Raw genomic sequence first — 24,648 nt, forward strand, 5'->3', positions numbered from 1 at the left:
ATACTGCAACACAATGGCTGAAAAGGGAGCTAGGTGCCACTTGCCTTACAGAAGCTGCTGGATTATTTTTACCATTCAGTTTGTTATAAATAATTATGTAGAAGTTGTTATAATAATAACAACAAAAAATATAAAAATAATAAATAACTTCATTTTTTTAAGTGACCGTAGATGAAATTTAATTGTTTATTCTGAAAATATCCAATTAATTAATTTGTTTTCATTAAAATTAAATTATGATATTAGTTAGTGCATTTGCATCATTACTACACAGTTAAATTTTTTAGACAAACCAGAGTTTGTACATTGGCATCACTATTGTAGCATCTCATATTGTGAAATCCTTCATGAGTTGCCCTCCTTATACCACTTCAAATAAGTAACACTTCCCCATTAGAGAAGACTACTATTCTTATTTTCAGTTGAGTATCATCACTCAGATAGCACTGTTTTGAAGCTAGTCAAGGTTCAAAACAGTGATGTCTGAGTGTTACTTATATGAAGTGATATAAGGCAACTTGTGAAGGATTTCACAATATGAGATGCTACAATAATGATGCCAATGTAGAAACTTTGGTTTGTCTAGAAAATTCAAATATGTAGTAATGACGCAAATGCACTAACTAATGTCATAGTTTGAGGCTTTCTGCCATAAAATATTATTAATTAATTAAGATCAAATTAATTAAGCTCTGAGCATAGTAAAGATTCTTAATCAAAATGCTCTTGTAATCTTCATCCTCCCAACTTATGGCTTAATTTCATCTCTCATTTTGAGGGATAGGAAAACTATTCAGTTCATCTTTCAGATGAACTGAATAGTTTCCTGTTAATATAAATCGGTCCTCCTACCTTCATTTATACTCTTTAAAATTTGTTAAAACTTGCCCCTTTCTAATGCTAGCTCTGGAAGGACTACCATCTTTATTGTAAAAGTGCCAAGCTGTTTTGTTCTTGATAATACAATCATTGACATTTTCAACAAGTGCTTACAGCTAATAAACTACCTCTCCAGACGGTTGAGGCAGAGAGAGAGTTCCCCCATTTCCCAAAAAAAAAAAAAAAAAACAATTCATCCAAATTAAAAATCCCACCCAGAGCTATTTCATCCCCCCTTCCCTCCAAAACCAACCTAATCCTCTCTCATAACATAACCCAAATTCATTGTGGAAAAATAGGTGCTTCAGCAATTACAAACCTGATGCAGGCCATTCTTATTGCCACAGAAATCCTTAATAAAAAAAAAATACAGCTTGATATCATATTTTAGTCTATCAGCTGCATTTAGTGCAGTCTGTTCCTCTTAATTCATTAATTTCTTTCATTTTCTCTCTCTCCTATTCTGTCACTAAATATATTCTCATTCAATCTATAAAGAACTTTTATTTCTTTCTTTCTCTCTCTCTCTCTCTCTCTCTCTCTCTCTCTCTCTCTCTCTCTCTCTCTCTCTCTCTCTCACCCATCTACTACCAAGCAGTACTTCACTTGCCATTTTATTCTCTGCTCTTATTCCACATCTTCTTCTTCAGAGAAAAATCTCCCTAACTGACTCTACATATGTATTACCTAAAAGTACGGGCCATCTCTCAGTCAAGAGTTGAAGCACTATTGAATAACATTAAAATTAACAATTCCTTAGAACAAATAAACAGCTATTTTCTCTAGTTCATTCTCCATAAACTCTTGAAAGAGTGTGTGTGCTTCACTTTCATGCAATCTTGGTAGGAAATCAGTTCACCTCTAGTTGCATTCAAGTTCCTATTTAAAAATCATCAAATGAATGTGAAAGTAAAGATAATTAAAAATATATCAACACTTAATAAAATATTTTTCATATTTCTGACAGTAAACTAATCATGAAATATATAAGGGTACATATTTTGACAAGTCTGCTGTATGGCTCTAAAATCTGGGGAGCATGAGCATGTTATTTATCATTTTGTTAATTCATTACCACTTGTCTCATGTGTACACTATGGTCCATGATACCTGACATTGGATCATATTGCTGTTTAAATCATTGTGCTTTATGCATTTATTGAGAATTTCTCAAAATTTCTTAAATATTTCAATTATTTAAATATTTTCAAGAATAATTTAAAATGCTAAAAGTATCTGTGGATGTTTTAATTATTAATGAAATTAATACAAGTGATGCAGGTGAAAAATCTGCATCAGAGGAAGTCTTAACAGGCAAAGTTCTCTCATATGATAAATCAAGCTATGAAAATTGCCTCTGAAAACAATCCTAATGTAGAATTATAAAAGTACCGTGGCAAGGAACATTGAAGATGAAATTTCCTGTTACAAATAACTTTACAGAGAGAAACAAAAACAAATTAAGCAATTGAAAATCAATCTTTTCTATAAGAAAAATGAGGATACAATATCTGAGTCCTTGCATAAATAAACCAGTATCTGTTTTGTTTATTTATAGCTTAATTTACATAAGGTTTACACTAAAGAGAAAAATCATTGGCAACTTGAGATCCTTTCATTTATATTAAAAATGACAAATGTGATATCACATCGCAGCCCAACATATGGTCAATACATATGGAGGTCAATTGGCCTCATTGTTCACCATGGGTCTAGGTTTTTTTTTTTTTTGGTTTGGTAGTTGTTGGCGCATCGGCTTCTGTGGCCATAGTGCACCTCCCAAGGTTTTTGCAGTACTTTGATCCAAGCCCGAGGCGGGAATCGAACCCGCGAACTTTGGGTTGCCAGGCAGGCACTTTACCCACCTGGCTAGCCCGGTCGGCATGGGTCTAGGAATGCAACCATGACAAATAGAGAGGACTTACTGTATACACAATTGTGTTTCATTTATAAGTTTTGTTTTATCCTACTAGTGTCCAATCTTGATGTTGGGGTCAATGTGTCAACTGCTGTATGTAAGCCCATCTAGTTTGTGCTGTAAAAAGAAAGTTGTCAACCTCAACTTATGCAAATCTACAGATGTTTTTTCATATATATTGAGTATAACCAATAAATGATGTTTACTTAACTATTTATTTATTTATTAAACTGATGTTAAATGGAGCCATATCAAAGGAATGCATACATGCTTAACACTTGGTTACAGCACATCTGGTTACCATACACCTACAATACATACATTTCATATTGATACCATTTGTCTGATATATGCACATATATCTGCAGTTATGTATATTTTCATGTCTTTGGCACACTATGATATTATCCTTGTAAATGACCACTGTAACTGTACATTCCTCTGATCCCTGTGATCATGGAGTACAAATAAAAAATTTATTATTTATGAGATTAGAAGCTAATGTCAGAAAGCAAAAGTAAAAAACGTTTTAGTTTTGCTTCAGTATTGTTTTGGTAGTTGTAGTTATGCATTAATGTATGAGTTAAGAGGACATCGTCAGCATATGAGAAAAATTCCTGGTTTTTATTAAAAAAAAAAAAAAGGTATAAAGATTACAGAAAAGAAGAGGAATGATAAGGAACCACTTTGACGGATTCTGTAATGGGATGTTTAGTTAATAATTGATCCTCAAATTCGAAATCAAACATTCAGTTTGAGAGAATAAGCTTAATAAGGGATAACATAGGATCTTTGATTTGAAAGAATGTTCAGGTAGAGAAAGGAAGGAATTTATTAACAGAAACTGAAGCAAGTGCAATGGATATGCCAAGGGAAATAGCACAGAGGGCCACTGCCTAATTTTGAACAGTTAATAAGGCTATGTATTAGGCATCAAAGCATGTCATAGCTGATAATTTTCTCACTTCATAATGAGAGTGTACTGTTCTTTCACTGAACTGGTAAGTAATAAAGCATTCATTTTCATAATGTAGAGCTGCTGGAACGAATACAGAGAAGGGCAACAAGATTAGTGAATGGAACAAAGGGGTGCTCTTATGAAGAAAGGCTTAAGTTTTGCAAATTACAGTGTCTGGAGACTAGGCACCAGCAAGGTGATCTGACAGAGGTGTATAAAGCCTTGAATGGTTTGAGCATGCTCAATGCTGATGGGATTCTTCCTCTAGCTCAGAATAATCACCTGAGAGGGCATAAATTCAAATTGAGGAAAGACAGATGTAGGATAGACGTGTGGAAATTTGCCTTTAGCCAGCGGGTGGTTGGTTGGTGGAACAGACTTCCATCCCTTGTAGTGGAGGTTGATAGCCTAAATAAGTTTAAGGCTCAGCTGGACAGGTATTTTGAACGAACAGAGGGGTGAAGTGGAAGTGGGTTTTTTTTTTTTTTTTTTTTTTTTGGCTGATGCTGCATAAGCTTGCTTTCTTGCATCAAATGCCTCTACTAATGCTAATGCTAATAATAATTTAACCAAACTGAAAAGACCAAGATCAGCTGCAAATGTGACAGACTGACTAGTGAGTATGTTTTGGGCATGGGAGCCACTCTGTACTCCAGCCACGAAGGAGGAACCCAGACTTATAAGAGCATTCTGTTGATTAAGACTCAGTTTTAATCAACAGAATATATCCTCATAGTCTTAATCAACATTCTGTTAATAAAGACTATGAGGATATTTATGCAATAATAACTAGTAAATTTACGGGCACAACTTGGAAAGTGGACTGCCCCAAGACTATAGCTGTTAGATTTATTTACTGATTTATTATTTCATTTTATTCTTGCCTGGAGAGAGTGATCCTGCTAAGGCTCAGCATATTAACAGTAACTGCTCCATAGTGGATCTATCCGTTTTATGGAAGGAGGAAAACTCTTAGTTTGGTTCGAGTATCAGCTAAAAAGATTCTTTTTCCTTGCTTATCTAGTCTTGCATATTTGGGAACAGAGTGCGTTCTGTTTTAGTTTGCTGAAAGTGTCCCTTTATGAACAAACTGAATGTGTATAACAATGGGTTCCATTTTTGTAATTTCGGTTGTTGTTGTTATTTGGTTTTTAGGAGCATTAGCAACTAAGGCCATATTGCTCCGGGATATGCGGTGGTCATTCCTTGACCTTTCGGCATCCTCCGTATTTGGTGGTGACGGGCTCGAACCCCGGTCTAATCAAGAAGCGTGTGCTACGCACTGCTGCTCCTTCCCACCTGGCTACGGAGGCGCCTTGTAATTTCGGTGAGTGGTCCGTTTTCCTTAAAAGTAGCTGAAAGCTAATTATTCTACCCATGATTTAGAGTGATGTGAAATTATGTAAGACTAAGACATTAAGGTTTGGATAATGAAATCAGTCAATTACAAAAGCCAACTGATGGCATTTTTCAGAGGGCGAGTTGTCGGAGAGTTCTAAGAATACACTGCAAATAGAAATTTCATAATTGAGATCGATGCAACTGTAAACATGGCAGGTACACAATGTATTAATTTCCAGAAAAATGCTTCTTCAGTGAGGACTTCTCAAGTGCATCTGGATTATCTAAACAGGAACTACTACGGTCATTGAAGGAAAAGGAATTTATGCTGAATTATTATGATTATGGTAACAAATAAATATACCGATGAGCCAAAACATAATGACCAGCGAGTCATTATGCAAATCGAAGCAACTGCAGGTGAACTACGGCGCATGCGCGAATCGGGACATGGTATAAAAAACACCTGATGCTGAGCTCCGTTAATCAGTGTTACTCTTGTTCTTCAGATGGGAAAGGCAGTGGGCTTAAGCAACTTTGACAAAGGCCAAATTGTAATGGATAGACGACTGGGTCAGAGCATATCCAAAGCGGCACAGCTGGTGGGGGTGTCACAATCAGCCATGGTTGGTACCTACGGAAAGTGGTCCGAGGAGGGAAAACCCACGAACTGCCAGCGAGGCGTTGGACGACCACGACTCATCGATGCTCGAGGTGAGCGAAGGCTCTCCCGGATGGTATGCAGCAACAGAAGGGCAACTGTGGCGCAACTCACCGGTAATTGGAATGCTGGTGATGGGAGTAATGTGTAACAACACACAGTACATTGAACCCTGCTGAAAGTGGGGCTGCGTAGATGTAGGCTGCTCTGAGTGCCCAAGCTAACCACGGTTCACTGATGACAGTGCCTACAATGAGCACGTGAGCATCGAAACTGGACCCTGAGTGATTGGAAGAAGGTCGTCTGGTCTGATGAATCATGTTTCCTGTTGCACCATGTGGACAGTGGGGTACGTGTGCATCGTTTACCTGGGAAAGTGATGGCACCTGGATGCACCATGGAATGAAAACAAGCCGGTGGGTGGCGGCGTCATGCTTTGGGCAATGTTCTGCTGGGATACCCTGGGTCCAGTCATCCATGTGCTGGGCACTATGATGTCTACCACTTACCTAAACATCATTGCTGACCAGGTACACCCTTTCATGGCAACGTTCTTCCCCTCTGGGGGTGATGTCTTTCAGCAGGATAATGTGCCAGGCCACACTGCCCGGATTGTTCGAGACTGGTTCACAAAACATGAGGAAGACTTCCAGGTATTGTTCTGGCCTCCAAATTCTCCAGACATCAATCCCATCGAGCATCTATGGTTTGTGTTGGAACAGCAACTGCGATCTGCAGTGTCTCAACCACAGACCTTAGAGGAGTTAAAGGATCTGCTGGTTACGTGTTGGTACCAAATACCACAAGACATTTAGAAATCTTGTAGCGTCCATGCCTTGCTGGATACGAGATGTTGTGGCTGCAAATGGAGGACCAACATCATATTAGGTAGGTGGTCATGATGTCTTGGCTCATCGGTGTATACTTGACTACATTTTGGATTTCTATACTGAAATCTAACTTTGGATTTTGGGTTTAGATTACCAAATTGTGGAAGAGAACCCAACTGTAGCAAACTTGGTAGTATAGTCAGTTTACAATAATGCGCACATATTGTTCTATACTCTTAACATGGTTAAATAAAACTCATCAGAAAAACATTCTAACTTCAAATTCTGAGTATGAATGAGGTAATGGAATGAACTGTAAATGCAACTAAAAATACAGTAACATGTCAGGGAAAATTCACTGAAGTGGTATCCCTTTACAATGTGATTTATAAAAGATATGCTTATCTCAATACATTTTGGTCAGCCTTTGGGTGGAGTCTGCTACACACTGAAGAGAAGTAGGATATTTTATTCCTGCATAATATTTTAGTATTTCTGAATTACTCATGGTGGCCGTACAATAACCGAGCTTACATGTCATTCAAACAGTTGCCTTATGGTTGCATATTTGCAATTCCTACCATGCCATTTATATTCTTTGTATCACTAGAAGTTTTCTTTAAGACTTTTAGGTATGATAAAAAAAAATTTACAGCAACATTCTCTAAAAAACAATAATGTTGCTGCTCTTATCCGTACTAAATAATTTATTTTCTCAGATCTTTGTGTTATTTTTGCCTACATTCAAAAAAACTAAATCTTTTGACTAAAGGTACAAACAAATATAACAAGAAAAATATTTTTTCTCTTGAGGAATTAGAATAACTCACAGCTACAGTATCAACTCCAACTGCTGCAGATTCACTAGCTGGAAAGAAAGTGGCTAAGACTAACATTTTGCATAGTTGAGTAAATAAGTACATTGCTCCTGCCTGCATACATTTCCAGAAGGCTCCATATTCTGATCTAATAAAATAAATAAAAACAAAAGTAAAGTCAACAATTTTCTTGTTTCCAAGACTAAATTCTAATATCTCAAAATGCAAAAGAAAACACAAAAACTTATTTCTTATATGAGCAGATTACAGTAAAAAAAAAGTAAAAGAGGCTTCCATGTGCAGAAGACTATGAAGCACAAATTATCAGCATTTGTATAAAGGGCAACCCACTTGAAATAATCCTGTACCGCACCACTCACCAAAGATCAGGTACTTTGCTACAACAGCAGTAATCATGGGTAACTGGCTTACAAAGGAATCCATTCTAAATTTGTTAATTTGTAAAGTTTAAAGTGTAACTTTACTTATGATACTTTGCTTCTGAAGAAGGAAGTTTCCATATGCTAAGCTATGTAAACATCTTATTGTCAAACTTTAAATCAATAAATTTATATCAGAATGAAGAGTTCTGAGATTAATTTAAAATACTGACATGCCTTTGTCCAATATAAACTATTGGAGCAATCATCAAAGTGACTATTGAAAAAAATAATGAACTGCTCATTCTTCATGCTTTCCGTTGATAGTCTTCTGGATGATTGCTCCAGTGGTGCCACGTATGGCAGTAGAACAAAGGAAAATAAGTGTTTCAGATTAGCACTGTTTTGTCATTATAGCCAATTTTTGATATTAAATCCGATGTTGAGTCTAATGAAAATATTTTGCCAAAGCTTTAAATTTTGGCAAAAAATATATATAACTGAAATTGAAATTACTGTATAGTAATTCCAATTTCAGTTAATATCAAAATTCTAAATTGTAATTTTAGTATATAAATTAATAGTTTTTTCTTCTCCAGTTTCAACTATATGCAGTAAATGTTTAATTTTGTCATTAATGAATATTACTTGTAATTGATATTTTAAACGAAAGATAAATTCATTATCAATTTTGTCTATTGAAAAAGATATTATTTTAAATTTTCATGGATTTAACTGAAGCTATTAATAATACTGGCCAACAAAAAATAAAATAAATTTCTTATCTCTGGAACAAAAGTTGCAGATTCTAAAGGAAATTAATCTGCTGATTCCAAATATACCAAAATTATGTCTACATCATGTCCCTATTGAAATATATATGGAAATTGTAGTAACTCAATAAATGATCAATTTCAAATAGCATACAGTAATGCATATGCTATCTTAAAAATGAGTCATTTTTAAAATACTTTAATCAAACATAATATGCTTTTGATTAACCGCTCAGAGCTTTTCTTACAGTCCAATTTGCTTTCTCTCTGGTGAGTATGGGCTTGGCACACCCAGGGTCCTGAGCTGGATATCATCATTCTTCTCTTCTTGGTGATTCCCTTCTACTTTTCTCTCTCTCTCTCTGGGTAACTTAAATTTTTTTTTTTTTAGCTGGTGCAGCATAAGCCTCAGGCTTCCTTGCACTATATGGCTAGTAATAATAATAAAAAAGGCAGTAATCTCAGCAACCGTGGTACCACTTTTATATCATGGATACATCCTGATGAATGCATTTTCTCTTGTTCATCACTTAAATTTAAAAAAATAATAATAAATTAAAATAGGAATGAAGAAAATAAATTTTCAAAGACATTCTCAGCTCTTATCTTTATAACATTGCAGTAAAGTTGACACCAGAGATTCATAATTATCTTCTTTCCTTCTTCCAAGTAATCCATGAACAACTGCTTTAAACAATAACTAAGCTACTATCCTATAGCTTTGTTTCAAAACCATCTTCACTGAGGAGTTTCTTTTTTTTAACACGCAATGAAAGTTCCTTTTTTCAGTTTTGCATCTACCTACAGTATGTAGGTAGCAGAATCCACTTCCTTCTTTATCCACAGCCTTAACAAAATTCTTCATTAATCCAAGCTTTACATGCAAAAATTGAAGAAGAACCTTCTTTAGTTCAACCAGTAGAACATATTTTATATTACTTCTGCTAGTAAAAATTCCACCTTTTCTCAACTACTGCACAATAAAATGTTTTTTCTGTTGTACAACTGTCCCACAAACATAGAAAAGCAGTGTTTTGTGAAACCACCTGTAAACCAGTGAGTAACCCATAAGACCAGCAGACATTCCAAGCAAAGTTATAGAACTTTATTGCACTCAGGATCTTCAACATGCTATGTTTCTTTCACGCCAACATCATTAAGTAGAGGAACTGACAGAAATGCAGTTCCATTGTGCACCAGAACAAAATTTTTAAATACTCTAGATGATTATTATTTGTACCAGCATGAAAGAGAAACTACTAGGGTAAGAAAAATATTCTAGACTTCGTCATCACTCGTGCATCAGATGACATCACAAGGTTTATGGTACAGGAACCGTTAGCAGGTAGTGATCATGCAGTCTTTAGTTGGATAATGAAAAAAGATGTTGCAGTTAAAGGCAAAGGCATGAGTTTTAATTTCAGAAAAGTCGACTATGGCAGTTTAAGGCTTTACATAGCATCTATTAATTGGATGGATTGGGGAGAGAGAGAGGGGGGGTAGCTACATTAGAATATCTATAAAACAATAATCACAGAAGCCATGAATGCATATATGCCATTAAGAAAATATAGTGGGGGGAATGCCTAGATGGATGAATACAGGGGTGGCCAGTCTGATACAGCAGAAAACAATGGCATGGGAAAGTTACAAAGCAATGAAAAGTATTGAGGCCTAGAACAGCTCAAGCTGATCAGTAATAATACCACAGAAAAGGTTAGGGTGGCCCAGGTTAAGTACGAGAAGGCACTAGCTAAGACAGCAAAGAATGGGGCCATGGAGCTTTACATGTATATGAATATAAAGAAGAAGAAAACAAATCAGAATGGATCCTTGTGTACATGATGTGAGAAAATCTTGGATAATCCAGCTGATACTGCTGAACTGAAAAAATGAAATTTGGCATCAGTTTTTACTGATGAAAGATCCTTCATGTCAAGGAGAAGCTGTGCAAGTGAGGCTGAGCCACATGAAATTAGTGATTTTGAAATTACAGATGACTGTGTATTATAAAAACTTTCTACCCTAAACGCAAGTAAGGCTCATGGAGTAATAGGCATATACCCAGTAATTTTGAGGGAGATAGACCTGTTGAGGTTAATTATAAAGGTGCCACTGGATACAGGAGAGATTTCTTTAGATTGGAGAAGTGCCAACGTATCACCAGTATAAAAGCAGTTCTAAGAGTGCAGTTGGTAATTACAGACTCATTAATCTGACTTCGAGGTAGGGAAAATCTTGGAAGCAATGATTAAGCGCGCAATCCAGGGCCATTTAGATAGAAATGGTCTTCTGAAGGACACACAACACGGTTTCATTAAAGGAAAATCATATTTAACTAACCTGGTAAACTATTTTGACACAGTTACTCATGATCTAGATGTAGGGAACAATTTCAACATACCTTATTTTGATTTTAGCAAGACATTTGACTCAGTTCCTCACGAGAGGTCACTATATAAGCTGGAACATGTTAGGATTACTAGCAAGATTCTAAGACAGATTGTAAGGTGGCTGCAGGACAGAAGGCAGTAGGTTATTATTAATGGATATTCTTTAGCTTGATATAGTATCAAAAGTGGGGCTCCACCAGGATCGGTTCTTAGACCACTGTTGTTTCTGATTTTCATAAACAACATCAACAAAGGGATAGAGGTCAAATTTTGCAGATAATGTAAAGATCTGGAGAGTCACTAATGATCATGGCCAAGCAGTGCTACTTCAGGATAACTTGAAATAGTCAGTATTTTGTGGTGGTGCTACCAATGTAGCAAGCGTTACAGTTATCTTGACATTTTATTAAGTAGATGATATTATTCATGTCACTAATGTGGTATTTTGTGTATCTTTATATGGGTTGAATAATGAACCTAGTTTACTGTAAGATGAGAATGTAAGGGTGATATCAGTACTTTTGAATAAACGGCGGAATTGGTTGGCAAAATTACTATGGTAAGGGAAGGTAATACGTGGATTATTATTGGACATGCGTTTGGGTGGGTTGATATTATTTTGGACTGTGATAATAGTTTGTTTGATTAATTGAATAGGATATTTCCTAGATATGAATTTACTTGTAAGATATTGTAGTTCATTATTAAGGTCAAAAAATGTGTAGAACTGTATTTTATAGCATTGTAAATTTAATTATAAAGGTCTGCTTTTTTTGTGTTGAGGGGGTGATGTGATTCAAAGTGTAAGTATTTGCCCGTGTGAGTATTTTTTCTGAAAATTCTTGTTCCTAGTTTTGTATCACTTCTGTATATAGTGAGGTTTAGGAAATATGGGATTAGGGATCTCAGCCCCCTATCTGAAATTTACCTAACCTCCGTAGAAAATCATATATTACAACCATACCCCCCAGATATTAAATTATTTATACGATACACTGACGATATCCTCTTAATAGGGCACAAATCCACAATAAATGATCTTTTCATTAAATTTAATTCCATGCATAATAGATTAAAATATACCCAGGAATTGGAAGAAAAGGGACAAATTAATTTCCTAAACCTCACTATATACAGAAGCGATACAAAACTAGGAACAAGAATTTTCAGAAAAAATACCCTATAACATAGCACCGGTCTGGAATCTCGTGCACCTGAGATTCCCACGTGTATCCAGGAGCATCACGGGAACTTAGTCTTCTTAAATACATGCGTTTACTCTCATTCTACCATTGCCAACTGAAGACGTGTAAAACGAAAGCCACTTGTTATGGCTATTGGCCTTCTGTTTCCAACCGTATAACTTAAATCGTTTCAAATTTCAACATTGACAACCAAGGACGAAGATGTGCACTTCTACTTCCTTGTGCACATTTTAATTCTGTTTTTAAATCCTAACTCATTCATGCTAATTTAAAATTATCATCCAATTTATTCAAACATCAATGCAGATTATAAAAAGGTGAGTATCATAATAAATTAAATTAAGCTACGCTATTATATTGTGTCAGTTATAAATGGTACTTTAAGAGATCTACAATTTTCGAATTACCTATAACCTAATTAAACCTTTTGAGTAAGCAGATAAGTTTAACTTAGAATGTGTCAATGCCAAGACTATCAAAATATCTCAGGCAGAAAATATCTCTTCAGAATTGTTAAAAAAAAAAAAATACTTTGAATTTTTATTTTAAGTATTTAATTTACAATAAATGAATTTTATATCACATAACAGGTAAGGAGGATTAGGAGTTTATCACTGGAACACTGATAAACTCCTATTCCTTCTAAAGAAAAATTCCATAAAGGAGTCATACACTAAACAACATACACTACTGAACATTCTTTTATGTGAAATTTTTTCCAAACTATTAGTTTTACAAAAAAAGTTTAGAGCAAGAATGTCCAAGCAGATCAACAGTTTAAACACTTCACACTAAAGTTATATATAAAACCATATATATAACTGGGCAATGCCATACGCAAGGATTCCATGGACCCTTGGAAGGAATTGGGAACAGATGTGCCTAAAAATCAAGCTCAAACCCTACAGGTTCATCTGGCCCAGATCATTGCATTCTCATCCATAGCCATTAATAAAGCATTATCATTACATTTGTTCCTTTTTAATTTATATCACTATGTACAGCATTGTATAGGGCATCCATAAAGTCTTGTTACACATATATAAATGTATTCCAATGTTGTAATTATGCCCTATTTAACTATGTAACACTACTTATGACCTTAATAATGAACTACAATATCTTACAAGTAAATTCATAAATGTTATTAATAACATTTTGTGTATTTCAGAAAGTTGAAATATATGTGATACAAGCAATTATTCCTTAGAACAATGAAATGTGGCCACTGCCTGGGTTCATGAGAGAGAGAGACTAAGCATGCCTACAGAATCAATATGCAAAGCATTTTGAGAAATGCTTTATGGGCCTGCTCCCACAATGACTTGACTACAGACTTTGCCATGAGATCAGTTAAAGACAAATTCACAACCAGCAGATCGTCAACAAGAAGAGAAATGTGAGAGAGGCTGAGCTTGTCCCATAAATTTTAAGGTCTCCCCATAAATCCATCTGAAAATGCTCTGCTAAATTTGGTATACTGTGTGGTCGATGTTGCACACACATTTGAAGGCCAACTTGAAGGTGCATCTACCTCACTGTGTTCAAGAGCTATCTAATACAGATTTGGATCAAAGGAGAACCACACATGAGAAAATGCCAGGAGTACTTGACACCACACCAAAATGAGGTAAAATCATCTTTAGTTACAAAAGTACAATTTACTGAAGCTCTTGTCCGTGCAAAATTGCTTTACAAACGTTGCTAATTCCAAAATTGCATAACCTCAGGATATTTGATAAAAACAAAGTCTGATTAAAACAAGATGCACTTCCCCACTATTACTTGAGGGTTCATGAATATATAAATAAGGTACTTCCTGATGTGTAGGTATATTGTGTTGTTTGAAGAAAATAAAGCACTCAAACTTATGTTGGCATAATTATGTTCATTTCCGATTCAGAAATAAACATAATTATACCAATGTAGGTCCAAGTGCTTTATTATCTTCAAACAAGGTGTTTCCTGATCAACAGACTGTGTGAAAGAGAAAGAGAATCTGCAATTTTGCCAGCCTCAATAAAAATGGCTTCTGAGAACCTCCATCTCCTGAACTGTGACAATGCATTATGGGGATTCATAAAGGAAAAAGTTTCTCAAAAACATGAATCCAATGACAAATTAAAGGATGCTTTAAACTTGCAACACCTAAGATGTTGAGGAGCATATCACATGGAACCTGCTGTAAAATCATTATATGCATTGAAAATGATAGTTTGCATGCAGGTCCACTGGATACATGATAAACTTACTCATAGGTATCTATAAATCGGTATCATGTTGTCATATTATGTATATAATAAAATGTGTCACGGTGATTTCTGCTACACAATTTTATTACAATAAGTAAAGAATAGTGGAGTAACATTTTCACAGATGTGGCAAGACTTTTCGGCCACCCCGTATATATGTGCTCACTGTGTACGGTATGTAGTTTTAAACTACTCAATTTCTCAATGCATTAACACTCGAAGTAAATGACTAATTTAAAGGCTTCATCAGGAAATCGTTATTTTAAATCGTATCACCCAAATACCACATGAGATTTTAAAAAAGCGTGATTTACCTTTACTATAATAATAATAATCAGGTTGTATACTACATGAAGTTGTATCATCGTCAGGAAATGCAACAACAATAATAATTTAAGACAACATGCTTCCTGAAAGATTTTTATTATTACGAGAGTGTGGTCTTATTTCTTAAAGAAGGAAACTTCGAAAGACTACACTAAGAAAAAAATTTTAAATAACCTATACATCATATGTCACTTTAACTTAAAATATCTTACTTACAATCCAGAAAACTTATATGTCATAAAATAGGGTACGTATGCTAACGCAACACAATTTCCCAAATGAAAAAGGGTCATTCTCAAAAATATTCAACAAGCATCGCCATTAACGAATCAAAAGAAGTCCAAATGGTGAAATGGCAAGGTTGCCCGATAACGGAAGATAACAAATGCATCCCACTAAACTATTATAACTATTATAACTATAAACTAATAAACTAGTAACTATTATAAAATATAAACTAATGCTGGCTATGTACTCTATTATCATGAGCATTTAATTTTGTATATATTTCTATTAGCATATTCCAAACTGTACATGGCTTATTTCGTAAGAGAATGAAGAGTCATAGAACATAACCTCGTGTAAACTGCTGTTGTCATAGTAACTAGTCTAGCAAACAAACTTCTAGAAGTAGATTTTGTAGAAACCAGCTGATACCATCTCAGCGGCTGGTTGTAGCGGTGTAAGGTAGTCAGTGTCCTTTAAATTTCCAGTAGACCTGTGTCCATTATTATTAGTATATATATAAATTATGTCTTTGAGCTTTCATTCTGGACAAGTAAGTTGTTATAGAAAAATATTTATTACATTTTAATATTACGACTAGTATAGGCAACGTGAAGCAAAGTAGTAGCATGTGATGCAAGAAAGCAAGTGTATGAGCTTATGCAGCATCAGCCAAAAAAAAAAAAAAAAAAATCACACCATTCCCTCCAAATGCCTGTCCAGTTCCTCCTTAAATTTATTCAACCTATCAACTTCCATTATGATGTGGTTACAAAGGAACTGGATGCAAAAAATAATTTTGATATCATATATTTGGATTTCAGGAAAGCTTTTGACACTGTTGTGCATGAAAGACTATTGTACAAATTGGAGCAGAATGGTATTAAGGGTAAGTTGCTACAATGGATAAAAGGATGGTTAAGTGGGAGAAGACAGAGGGTGGTAATCGATGGGTGCTGCTCTTCGTGGACTAATGTTATTAGTGGAGTCCCACAGGGTCCAGTGTTGGGTCCACTGTTGTTTTGTATATTTATCAATGATATTGATGAAGGTATATCAGGCTTAATGTCAAAGTTTGCAGATGATACAAAGGTTGGCAGGGTTGTTAAATACAGTAATGGCAGTGTGCTACTGCAATAGGATCTAGATAATTTGAGCAGATGGGCTAAGAAGTGGCAACTGAAGTTTAACCTTGACAAATGCAAAGTACTGCATATGGGTAGAAGTAACCCCAGAGAAATGTACCAACTGTGTAGTACTACACTTAAGGTGGTAGAAAATAAAAAAGACCTTTGAGTAATTGTGCAGGCAGATATGAAGTTTACTGAGCAATGCAGACAGGCTGCCAGGGCAGGTCATGGGGTTTTGTCAATGATATATAGGCATTTTGCTAGCAGGGAAAAGGAGGTGATTATCCCTCTGTATAAGGCAATGGTCAGGCCACGCCTTAAGTACTGCGTACAGGTCTGGAGGCCTCATTTTAGGAAGGATGTAGATTTACTTGAGCGTGTACAGAGAAGGGCAACAAGATTGGTGAGGGGAATGAAGGGATTCTCTTACCAAGAGAGGCTTAAGTTCTGCAAATTGCAGTGGTTGGACACTAGGTACCTGCGCAGTGATCTGATTGAGGTGTATAAGGCCTTGAATGGGTTGAGCACGCTGAATTCTGATGGGAACCTTTCACTTGTTCAGATTACGAACCTAAGGGGCATAAATTCAAATTAAGAAAAGACAAATGTAGAATAGATGTGCGGAAATTTGCCTTTAGCCAGCGGATGGTTAATTGCTGGAACAAACTTCCATCTGTCGTTGTGGAAGTTGATCGGTTGAATAAATTTAAGGAGGAACTGGACAGGCATTTGGAGGGAATGGTGTGATTTTTTTTTTTTTTTTTTTTGGCTGATGCTGCATAAGCTCATACACATGCTTTCTTGCATCACATGCCACTTAGCATTAGCATTAGCATTAGTAGAGGCATTTGATGCAAGAAAGCAAGCTTATGCAGCATCAGCCAAAAAAAAAAAAAAAAAAAACCCACTTCCACTTCACCCCTCTGTTCGTTCAAAATACCTGTCCAGCTGAGCCTTAAACTTATTTAGGCTATCAACCTCCACCACAAGGGATGGAAGTCTGTTCCACCAACCAACCACCCGCTGGCTAAAGGCAAATTTCCGCACGTCTATCCTACATCTGTCTTTCCTCAATTTGAATTTATGCCCTCTCAGGTGAGTTTTCTGAGCTAGAGGAAGAATCCCATCAGCATTGAGCATGCTTAAACCATTCAAGGCTTTATACACCTCTATAAGATCACCTCACTGGTGCCTAGTCTCCAGACACTGTAATTTGCTAAACTTAAGCCTTTCTTCGTAAGAGCACCCCTTTGTTCCATTCATTAATCTTGTTGCCCTTCTCTGTACTCGTTCCAGCAGCTCTACATCCTTCTTGAAATGAGGCCTCCAGACCTGTATACAGTACTCTAGGTGTGGCCTGACCATTGCCTTATACAATGGAATAATCACCTCCTTATCCCTGCTGGAAAAATTCCTGTATATCATTGACAATACTCCATGAGCTACTCTTGCAGCCCGTCTGCACTGCTCAGAGAACGTCATATCTGCCTGCACAACCACCCCCAAGTCCCTTTCATTCTCTACCACTGTCAGTGTAGTACCACAGAGTTGATACGTTGCTCTGGGGTTGCTGTTTCCCATGTGTAGTACTTTACCTTTGTCAATGTTAAACTTCATTTGCCACCTCTCAGCCCATCTGCTCAACCTTACCAGATCCTGTTGCAGCAGCATAGTGTCAGTAGTGTCCTTGACAACCCTGCCAACCTTTGTATCGTCTGCAAACTTGGACATTAAGCTTGATATACTATCATCAATATCATTTATAAATACAGAAAACAATAATGGACTCAACACTGAGCCCTGAGGGACTCCACTAATAACATTAGTCCACGATGAGCAGTGTCCATTGATTACCACTCTCTGTCTTCTCCCCCTCAACCACCCCTTTATCCATAGCAGCAATTTGCCTCCAATGTCACACTGCTCCAATTTGTGTAGCAGTCTTCCATGTGCAACAGTATCAAAAGCCTTTCTAAGATCCAAGTATATAATATCAAAGTTATTCCCTGCATCCAGTTCTTTTGTGACTGCATCATAGTATCCAATCAAGTTGGTCTGGCAAGACTTCCCCTTAACAAAACCATGCTGTGTCTGAGCTATAACTGAAGTCTTGTCTAAATGATCCTGCAGTGCTTCTTTAACCAGTGCCTCCATTAATTTTCCTGGAACAGAAGTTAAGCTCACAGGTCTATAATTACTTGTGTCAGCCTTTGATCCTCCTTTGTGAATTGGGGTCACATTTGCACATTTCCAGTCTATTGGTACCTCCCCTGAGTCCAAGGAAGCTCTCATAATTATGCCTAAGGGTTTGCTTACTTCCTTTGCTGCCTCCTTTAATATAACTGGATAGATCCCATCCACCCCGGGTGCCTTTCTTGTGTTTATCTTCAACAGTTTCTCCTCCACTTTACTCCCAGTTATTTCAAGATTCTGTAGCTTACTGCTAGAGTTGAATACACCTCTGGCATTCCCCTTGCTGAATAACTCCTCATGTGTGAATGTCGATGCAAAATATTCATTTAGTTTGTTAGCTACCTGAGCAGGATCATCAACAGTTGACCCGTCAATATCAAGTGGACCACTCTGATTCATCCCCTTCCTTCTAGAGTTTACATAAGTAAAGAACTCTTTGCTGTTTTTCTTTGCATCCCTTGCCAAGGATTTCTCGTAATTTGCCTTCGCCTGCCTAACCTCTTTTGTAACTTGGTTGCATATCAACTTGTATCTATCATAGGCTTCTGTGTCATGTGTTAATTTGTAAGTATCCCATGCATTTTTCTTCTCTGCCATATGCCTCATTAGTTCATCTGACATCCATTTTGGCCTAAACCTTGAACAATATTTCTTAGTTGGTATGTAAAACCTAGTAGCTTCCAAGATAAGTTCTTTGAATGCTTCCCATTTTGAATTTGCTGTTGGTAACGTCATCAGTTGGTCCCACTGTATAGAATTTAAATACTGTCTCAGTCCATCGTAGTCACCTTTATGGAAGGAATAACCCTTCCCTTTACCCCTAATGGTAGTTACCTCTTTGAGTAAATCCCACTTCAGCACACTGTGATCACTGCCACCTAGTGGTTCATTTATCTGCAGATTCTTAATGCATGAAGAATCACTGCTGATAATCAAATCAAGAGTATTACTCCCTCTAGTTGCCTCCCGAACATGCTGATGTAGAAAACAATCATCCAATAAATCCACAAAAGCCCTGCTAGTGCGTGAGTAACCAGCCCCCAAATTCCTGTCAATATCTGGGAAATTAAAATCTCCCATTATAAGACTCTCTGATTTACTGGCCCACTCTATTTCCCTGTACAGTTCCTTATTATACTCATCAGAGTCATTAGGCCTATAGCACACTCCTACTCTCAATTTTGATCTCCCAATGCTTATGTCACACCAAACTGACTCAACACTGCACTGTCCGGCGATGTCGACTGGCTTCACTTCCTTGGTTTTTATGTGTTTCTTAACTAATAGCATAACTCCTCCCCCCTTCCTATCCTGTCTATCCTTTCTGTAGACGTTGTACTCCCCAAATTGCAGTTCTGCATCCCTTATATCTGTGTGACACCACGTCTCTGATATCCCCACAATATCTGCCTTTGATGTTTTGAGCAATACTTCAAATTCATCAAATTTATTTACTAAACTCCTAGCATTGGTGTACACACAAGTATACCTGCACCTGTTTCTATTCTTAGCTACCCTAACACAACCCATGTGTTTACTTGTACCCCAATGATTCCCAGCAGTCTCTGAAATATCCTGCATCTTATTTTCCAGGCTGCGGCTCATTCCAATAGAAGCAGTGCAAGAGTCACTTTCACCTCCTCCAGTGGCTACTGTTAATCTATTAGTCCTTGTATCCCCCCCAATCTAGCAGTTTTCCGACCCACCTAACACTGCCTCGATAGCATCAGCAAACATTCTTGCACCCTTTCTATTTAAGTGTATCCCATCCCTGTAGAAGCAATCTCTCCTGTTAACAAGTACAGTCCAGGATGAAAAAAATTCTACCCCTTGAGCCTTGCACAATCTTTCCAGGGCCGAATTCTACTACTACTACAACGACGGATGGAAGTTTGTTCCAGCAATTAACCACCCGCTGGCTAAAGGCAAATTTCCACACATCTATTCTACATCTGTTGTTTCTTAATTTGAATTTATGTCCCCTTAGGTTCGTAATCTGAAGAAGTGGAAGGATCCCATCAGAATTCAGCGTGCTCAACCCATTCAAGGCCTTATACACCTCAATCAGATCACTGTGCAGGTGCCTAGTCTCCAGCCACTGCAATTTGCAGAACTTAAGCCTCTCTTGGTAAGAGGATCCCTTCAATCCCCTCACCAGTCTTGTTGCCCTTCTCTTTACATGCTCAAGTAAATCTACATCCTTCCTAAAATGAGGCCTCCAGACCTGTACGCAGTACTTAAGGCGTGGCCTGACCATTGCCTTATACAGAGGGATAATCAACTCCTTTTCCCTGCTAGCAAAATTCCTGTATATCATTGACAAAACCCCATGGCCTGCCCTGGCAGCCTGTCTGCATTGCTCAGAAAACTTCATATCTGCCTGCACAATTACTCCCAGGTCTTTTTCATTTTCTACCACCTTGAGTGTAGTACCACACAGTTGGTACATTTCTCTGGGGTTACTTTTACCCATATGCAGTACTTTGCATTTGTCAAGGTTAAACTTCAGTTGCCACTTCTTAACTTCTTAGCCCATCTGCCCAAGTTATCTAGATCCTGTTGCAGTAGCACATTGCCTTTACTGTTATTAACAACCCTGCCAACCTTTGTATCATCTGCAAACTTCGACATTAAGCCTGATATACCTTCATCAATATCATTGATAAATATACAAAACAAAAGTGGGCCCAACACCGAAACCTGTGGAACTCAGGCTTCCTTCACCATATGGCTAATAATAGCATTAGCATTAGCATTAGTAGAGGCATTCGATGGAAGAAAGCAAGCTTATGCAGCATCAGCCAAAAAAAAAAAATAAAAAATAAAAAAAATAACATAAATAAATAAAAATAACCACTTCCACTTCACCCCTCTGTTCGTTCGAAATACCTGTCCAGCCGAGCCTTAAACTTATTTAGGCTGTCAACTTCCATGACAAGGGATGGAAGTCTGTTCCACCTACCAACCACCCGCTGGCTAAAGGCAAATTTCCGCACATCTATCCTACATCTGTCTTTCCTCAATTTGAATTTATGCCCTCTCAGGTGATTATTCTGAGCAAGAGGAAGAATCCCATCAGCATTGAGCATGCTCAAACCATTCAAGGCTTTGTACACCTCTATCAGATCACCTCGCTGGTGCCTAGTTTCCAGACACTGTAATTCGCAAAACTTAAGCCTTTCTTCGTAAGAGCACCCCTTTGTTCCATTCACCAATCTTGTTGCCCTTCTCTGTACTCGTTCCAGCAGCTCTACATCCTTCTTGAAATGAGGCCTCCAGGCCTGTATACAGTACTCTAGGTGTGGCCTGACCATTGCCTTATACAAGGGAATAATCACCTCCTTATCCCTGCTAGAAAAATTCCTATATATCATTGACAATACACCATGAGCTACTCTTGCAGCCCGTCTGCACTGCTCAGAGAACTTCATATCTGCCTGCACAACCACCCCCAGGTCCCTTTCATTCTCTACCACTGTCAGTGTAGTACCACAGAGTTGATACGTTGCTCTGGGGTTGCTGTTTCCCATATGTAGTACTTTACATTTGTCAATGTTAAACTTCATTTGCCACCTCGAAGCCCATCTGCTCAACCTTTCCAAATCCTGTTGCAGCAGCATAGTGTCAGTAGTGTCCTTGACAACCCGGCCAACCTTCGTATCGTCTGCAAACTTGGATATTAAGCTTGATATACCATCAACAATATCATTTATAAATACAGAAAACAATAAAGGACCCAATACTGAACCCTGAGGGACTCCACTAATAACATTAGTCCACGATGAGCAGTGTCCATTGATTACCACTCTCTGTCTTCTCTCCCTCAACCACCCCTTTATCCATAGCAGCAATTTGCCTCCAATGCCACACCGCTCCAATTTGTGCAGCAGTCTTCCATGTGCAACAGTATCAAAAGCCTTTCTAAGATCCAAGTATATAATATCAAAGTTATTCCCTGCATCCAGTTCTTTTGTGACTGCATCATAGTATCCAATCAAATTGGTCAGGCAAGACTTCCCCTTAACAAAACCATGCTGTGTCCTAGCTATAACTGAAGTCTTGTCTAGATGATCCTGCAGTGCTTCTTTAACCAGTGCCTCCATTAATTTTCCTGGAACAGAAGTTAAACTCACAGGTCTATAATTACTTGTGTCAGCCTTTGATCCCCCTTTGTGAATTGGGGTCACATTTGCACATCTCCAGTCCATGGGTACCTCCCCTGAGTCCAAGGAAGCTCTCATAATTATGCCTAAGGGTTTGCTTACTTCCTTTGCTGCCTCCTTTAATAGAACTGGATAGATCCCATCCACCCCAGGTGCCTTTCTTGTGTTTATCTTCAACAATTTCTCCTCCACTTTGCTCTCAGTTATTACAAGATTCTCTAGCTTACTGCTAGAGTTGAATACACCCCTGGCATTCCCCTCGCTGAATAACTCCTCATGTGTGAATGTCGATGCAAAATATTCATTTAGTTTGTTAGCTACCTGAGCAGGGTCATCAACAGTTGACCCATCGATCTCAAGTGGACCAATCTGATTCATCCCCTTCCTTCTAGAGTTTACATAAGTAAAGAACTCTTTGCTGTTTTTCTTTGCATCCCTTGCCAAGGATCTCTCGTAATCTGCCTTCGCCTGCCTAACCTCCTTTGTAACTTGGTTACAGATCAACTTGTATCTATCTATCATAGGCGTCTGTGTCACGTGTTAATTTGTATGTATCCCATGCATTTTGCTTCTCTGCCATATGCCTCATTAGTTCATCTGACATCCATTTAGGCCTAAACCTTGAACAATATTTCTTAGTTGGTATGTAAAGCCTAGTAGCTTCCAAGATAAGTTCTTTGAATGCTTCCCATTTTGAATTTGCTGTTGGCAATATCATCAGTTGATCCCACTGTATAGAATTTAAATACTGTCTCAGTCCATTGTAGTCGCCTTTACGAAAACAATACCCCTTCCCTTTACCCCTAATGGTAGTTACCTCTTTGAGTAACTCCCACTTCAGCACACTGTGATCACTGCCACCTAGTGGTTCATTTACCTGCAGATTCTTAATGCATGAAGAATCACTACTGATAATCAAATCAAGAGTATTACTTCCTCTAGTTGCCTCCCGAACATGCTGATGTAGAAAACAATCATCCAAAAAATTCACAAAAGCCTTGCTACTGTGTGAGTGACCAGCCCCCAAATTCCAGTCAATATCTGGGAAATTAAAATCCCCCATTATAAGACTCTCTGATTTACTGGCCCACTCTATTTCTCCGAACAGTTTCTTATTATACTCATCAGAGTCATTAGGCCTATAGCACACTCCTACTCTCAATTTTGATCTCCCAATGCTTATGTCCTGCACTGTCCAGCGATGTCGACCGGCTTCACTTCCTTGGATTTTATGTGTTTTTTAACTAATAGCATAACCCCTCCTCCCTTCCTATCCTGTCTATCCTTTCTGTAGACATTGTACTCCCCAAATTCCAGTTCTGCATTCCTTATATCTGTGTGACACCACGTCTCTGAAATCCCCACAATATCTGCCTTTGATGTTTTGAGCAATACCTCAAATTCATCAAATTTATTTACTAAACTCCTAGCATTGGTGTACACACAAGTATACATGCACCTGTTCTTTTTCTTAGCTACCCTAACACAACCCATGTGTTTACTTGTACCCCAATGATTCCCAGCAGTCTCTGAAATATCCTGCATCTTATTTTCCAGGCTGCGGCTCATTCCAATAGAAGCAGTGCAAGAGTCACTTTCACCTCCTCCAGTGGCTACTGTTAATCTATTAGTCCTTGTATCCCCCCAATCTAGCAGTTTTCCGACCCACCTAACACTGCCTCGATAGCATCAGCAAACATTCTTGCACCCTTTCTATTTAAGTGTATCCCATCCCTGTAGAAGCAGTCTCTCCTGTTAACAAGTACAGACCAGGCTGAAAAAAATTCTACCCCTTGAGCCCTGCACAATCTTTCCAGGGCCGAATTGATTGACAGGGCTCTCATCACATACTCCCTCCTATCGTGTCTGGGCAGAATTGCAGACACTTTCAATTTCAACCCTAATTCACGGCTTTTTTTCATCAGTGACCTGTACTTGTCAAGTAATTCCGCTGGTCTCCTATAATAATAATAATAATAATATGACAACTTACTGTCGAGCCTGGCATGAGACAGTGAAATGACTAAGAGAAGCGATTGCAACAGGCTGTATCAGAGACCAAAGAGGTTAGCCAACAGTTCCTAGCAAATTTATAACCGTTAAAGTAACCCCATGAATGGGGGGAGAAGGAGGTATAAATAGGTCAAAGTAAACCTTACCAGGAGACAGAGATGTCGGTAATTAAACAAATGAGCAAATGGA

General features: G+C 37.6%; 2 protein-coding genes across 4 annotated transcripts in view; one reads left to right on the plus strand and one right to left on the minus strand.

Moving 5' to 3' along the window:
* The window catches only part of LOC150077953 (BOS complex subunit TMEM147), a 43,433-nt gene extending 28,354 nt beyond the window's left edge, over positions 1-15,079 (minus strand). For 2 of the 3 annotated variants that reach the window (XM_090384310.1, XM_090384309.1), the window contains exons 1-2: positions 14,952-15,079; positions 7,418-7,553 (exon numbers count right to left, since the gene is read on the minus strand). In XM_090384310.1, coding sequence (XP_090240436.1) covers positions 7,418-7,553; positions 14,952-15,028 — 213 coding nt within the window. In that variant the 5' untranslated portion in view covers positions 15,029-15,079. The remainder of the gene's footprint in view (positions 1-7,417; positions 7,554-14,951) is intronic. The other variant, XM_090384311.1, reaches the window with a different exon arrangement.
* A 273-nt stretch (positions 15,080-15,352) lies between these two features.
* Positions 15,353-24,648, plus strand: part of LOC150077954 (protein Flattop homolog) — a 40,623-nt gene continuing 31,327 nt past the window's right edge. Inside the window, exon 1 of the mRNA XM_090384312.1 lies at positions 15,353-15,513. Within this exon, the coding sequence (XP_090240438.1) occupies positions 15,487-15,513 (27 nt within the window). The 5' untranslated portion in view covers positions 15,353-15,486. The remainder of the gene's footprint in view (positions 15,514-24,648) is intronic.

This window comes from Mastigoproctus giganteus, chromosome 11, assembly GCF_048544385.1.
Source record: "Mastigoproctus giganteus isolate SK-2022 chromosome 11, ASM4854438v1, whole genome shotgun sequence".
In the NCBI taxonomy this organism is placed as follows: Eukaryota; Metazoa; Arthropoda; class Arachnida; order Uropygi; family Thelyphonidae; genus Mastigoproctus; species Mastigoproctus giganteus.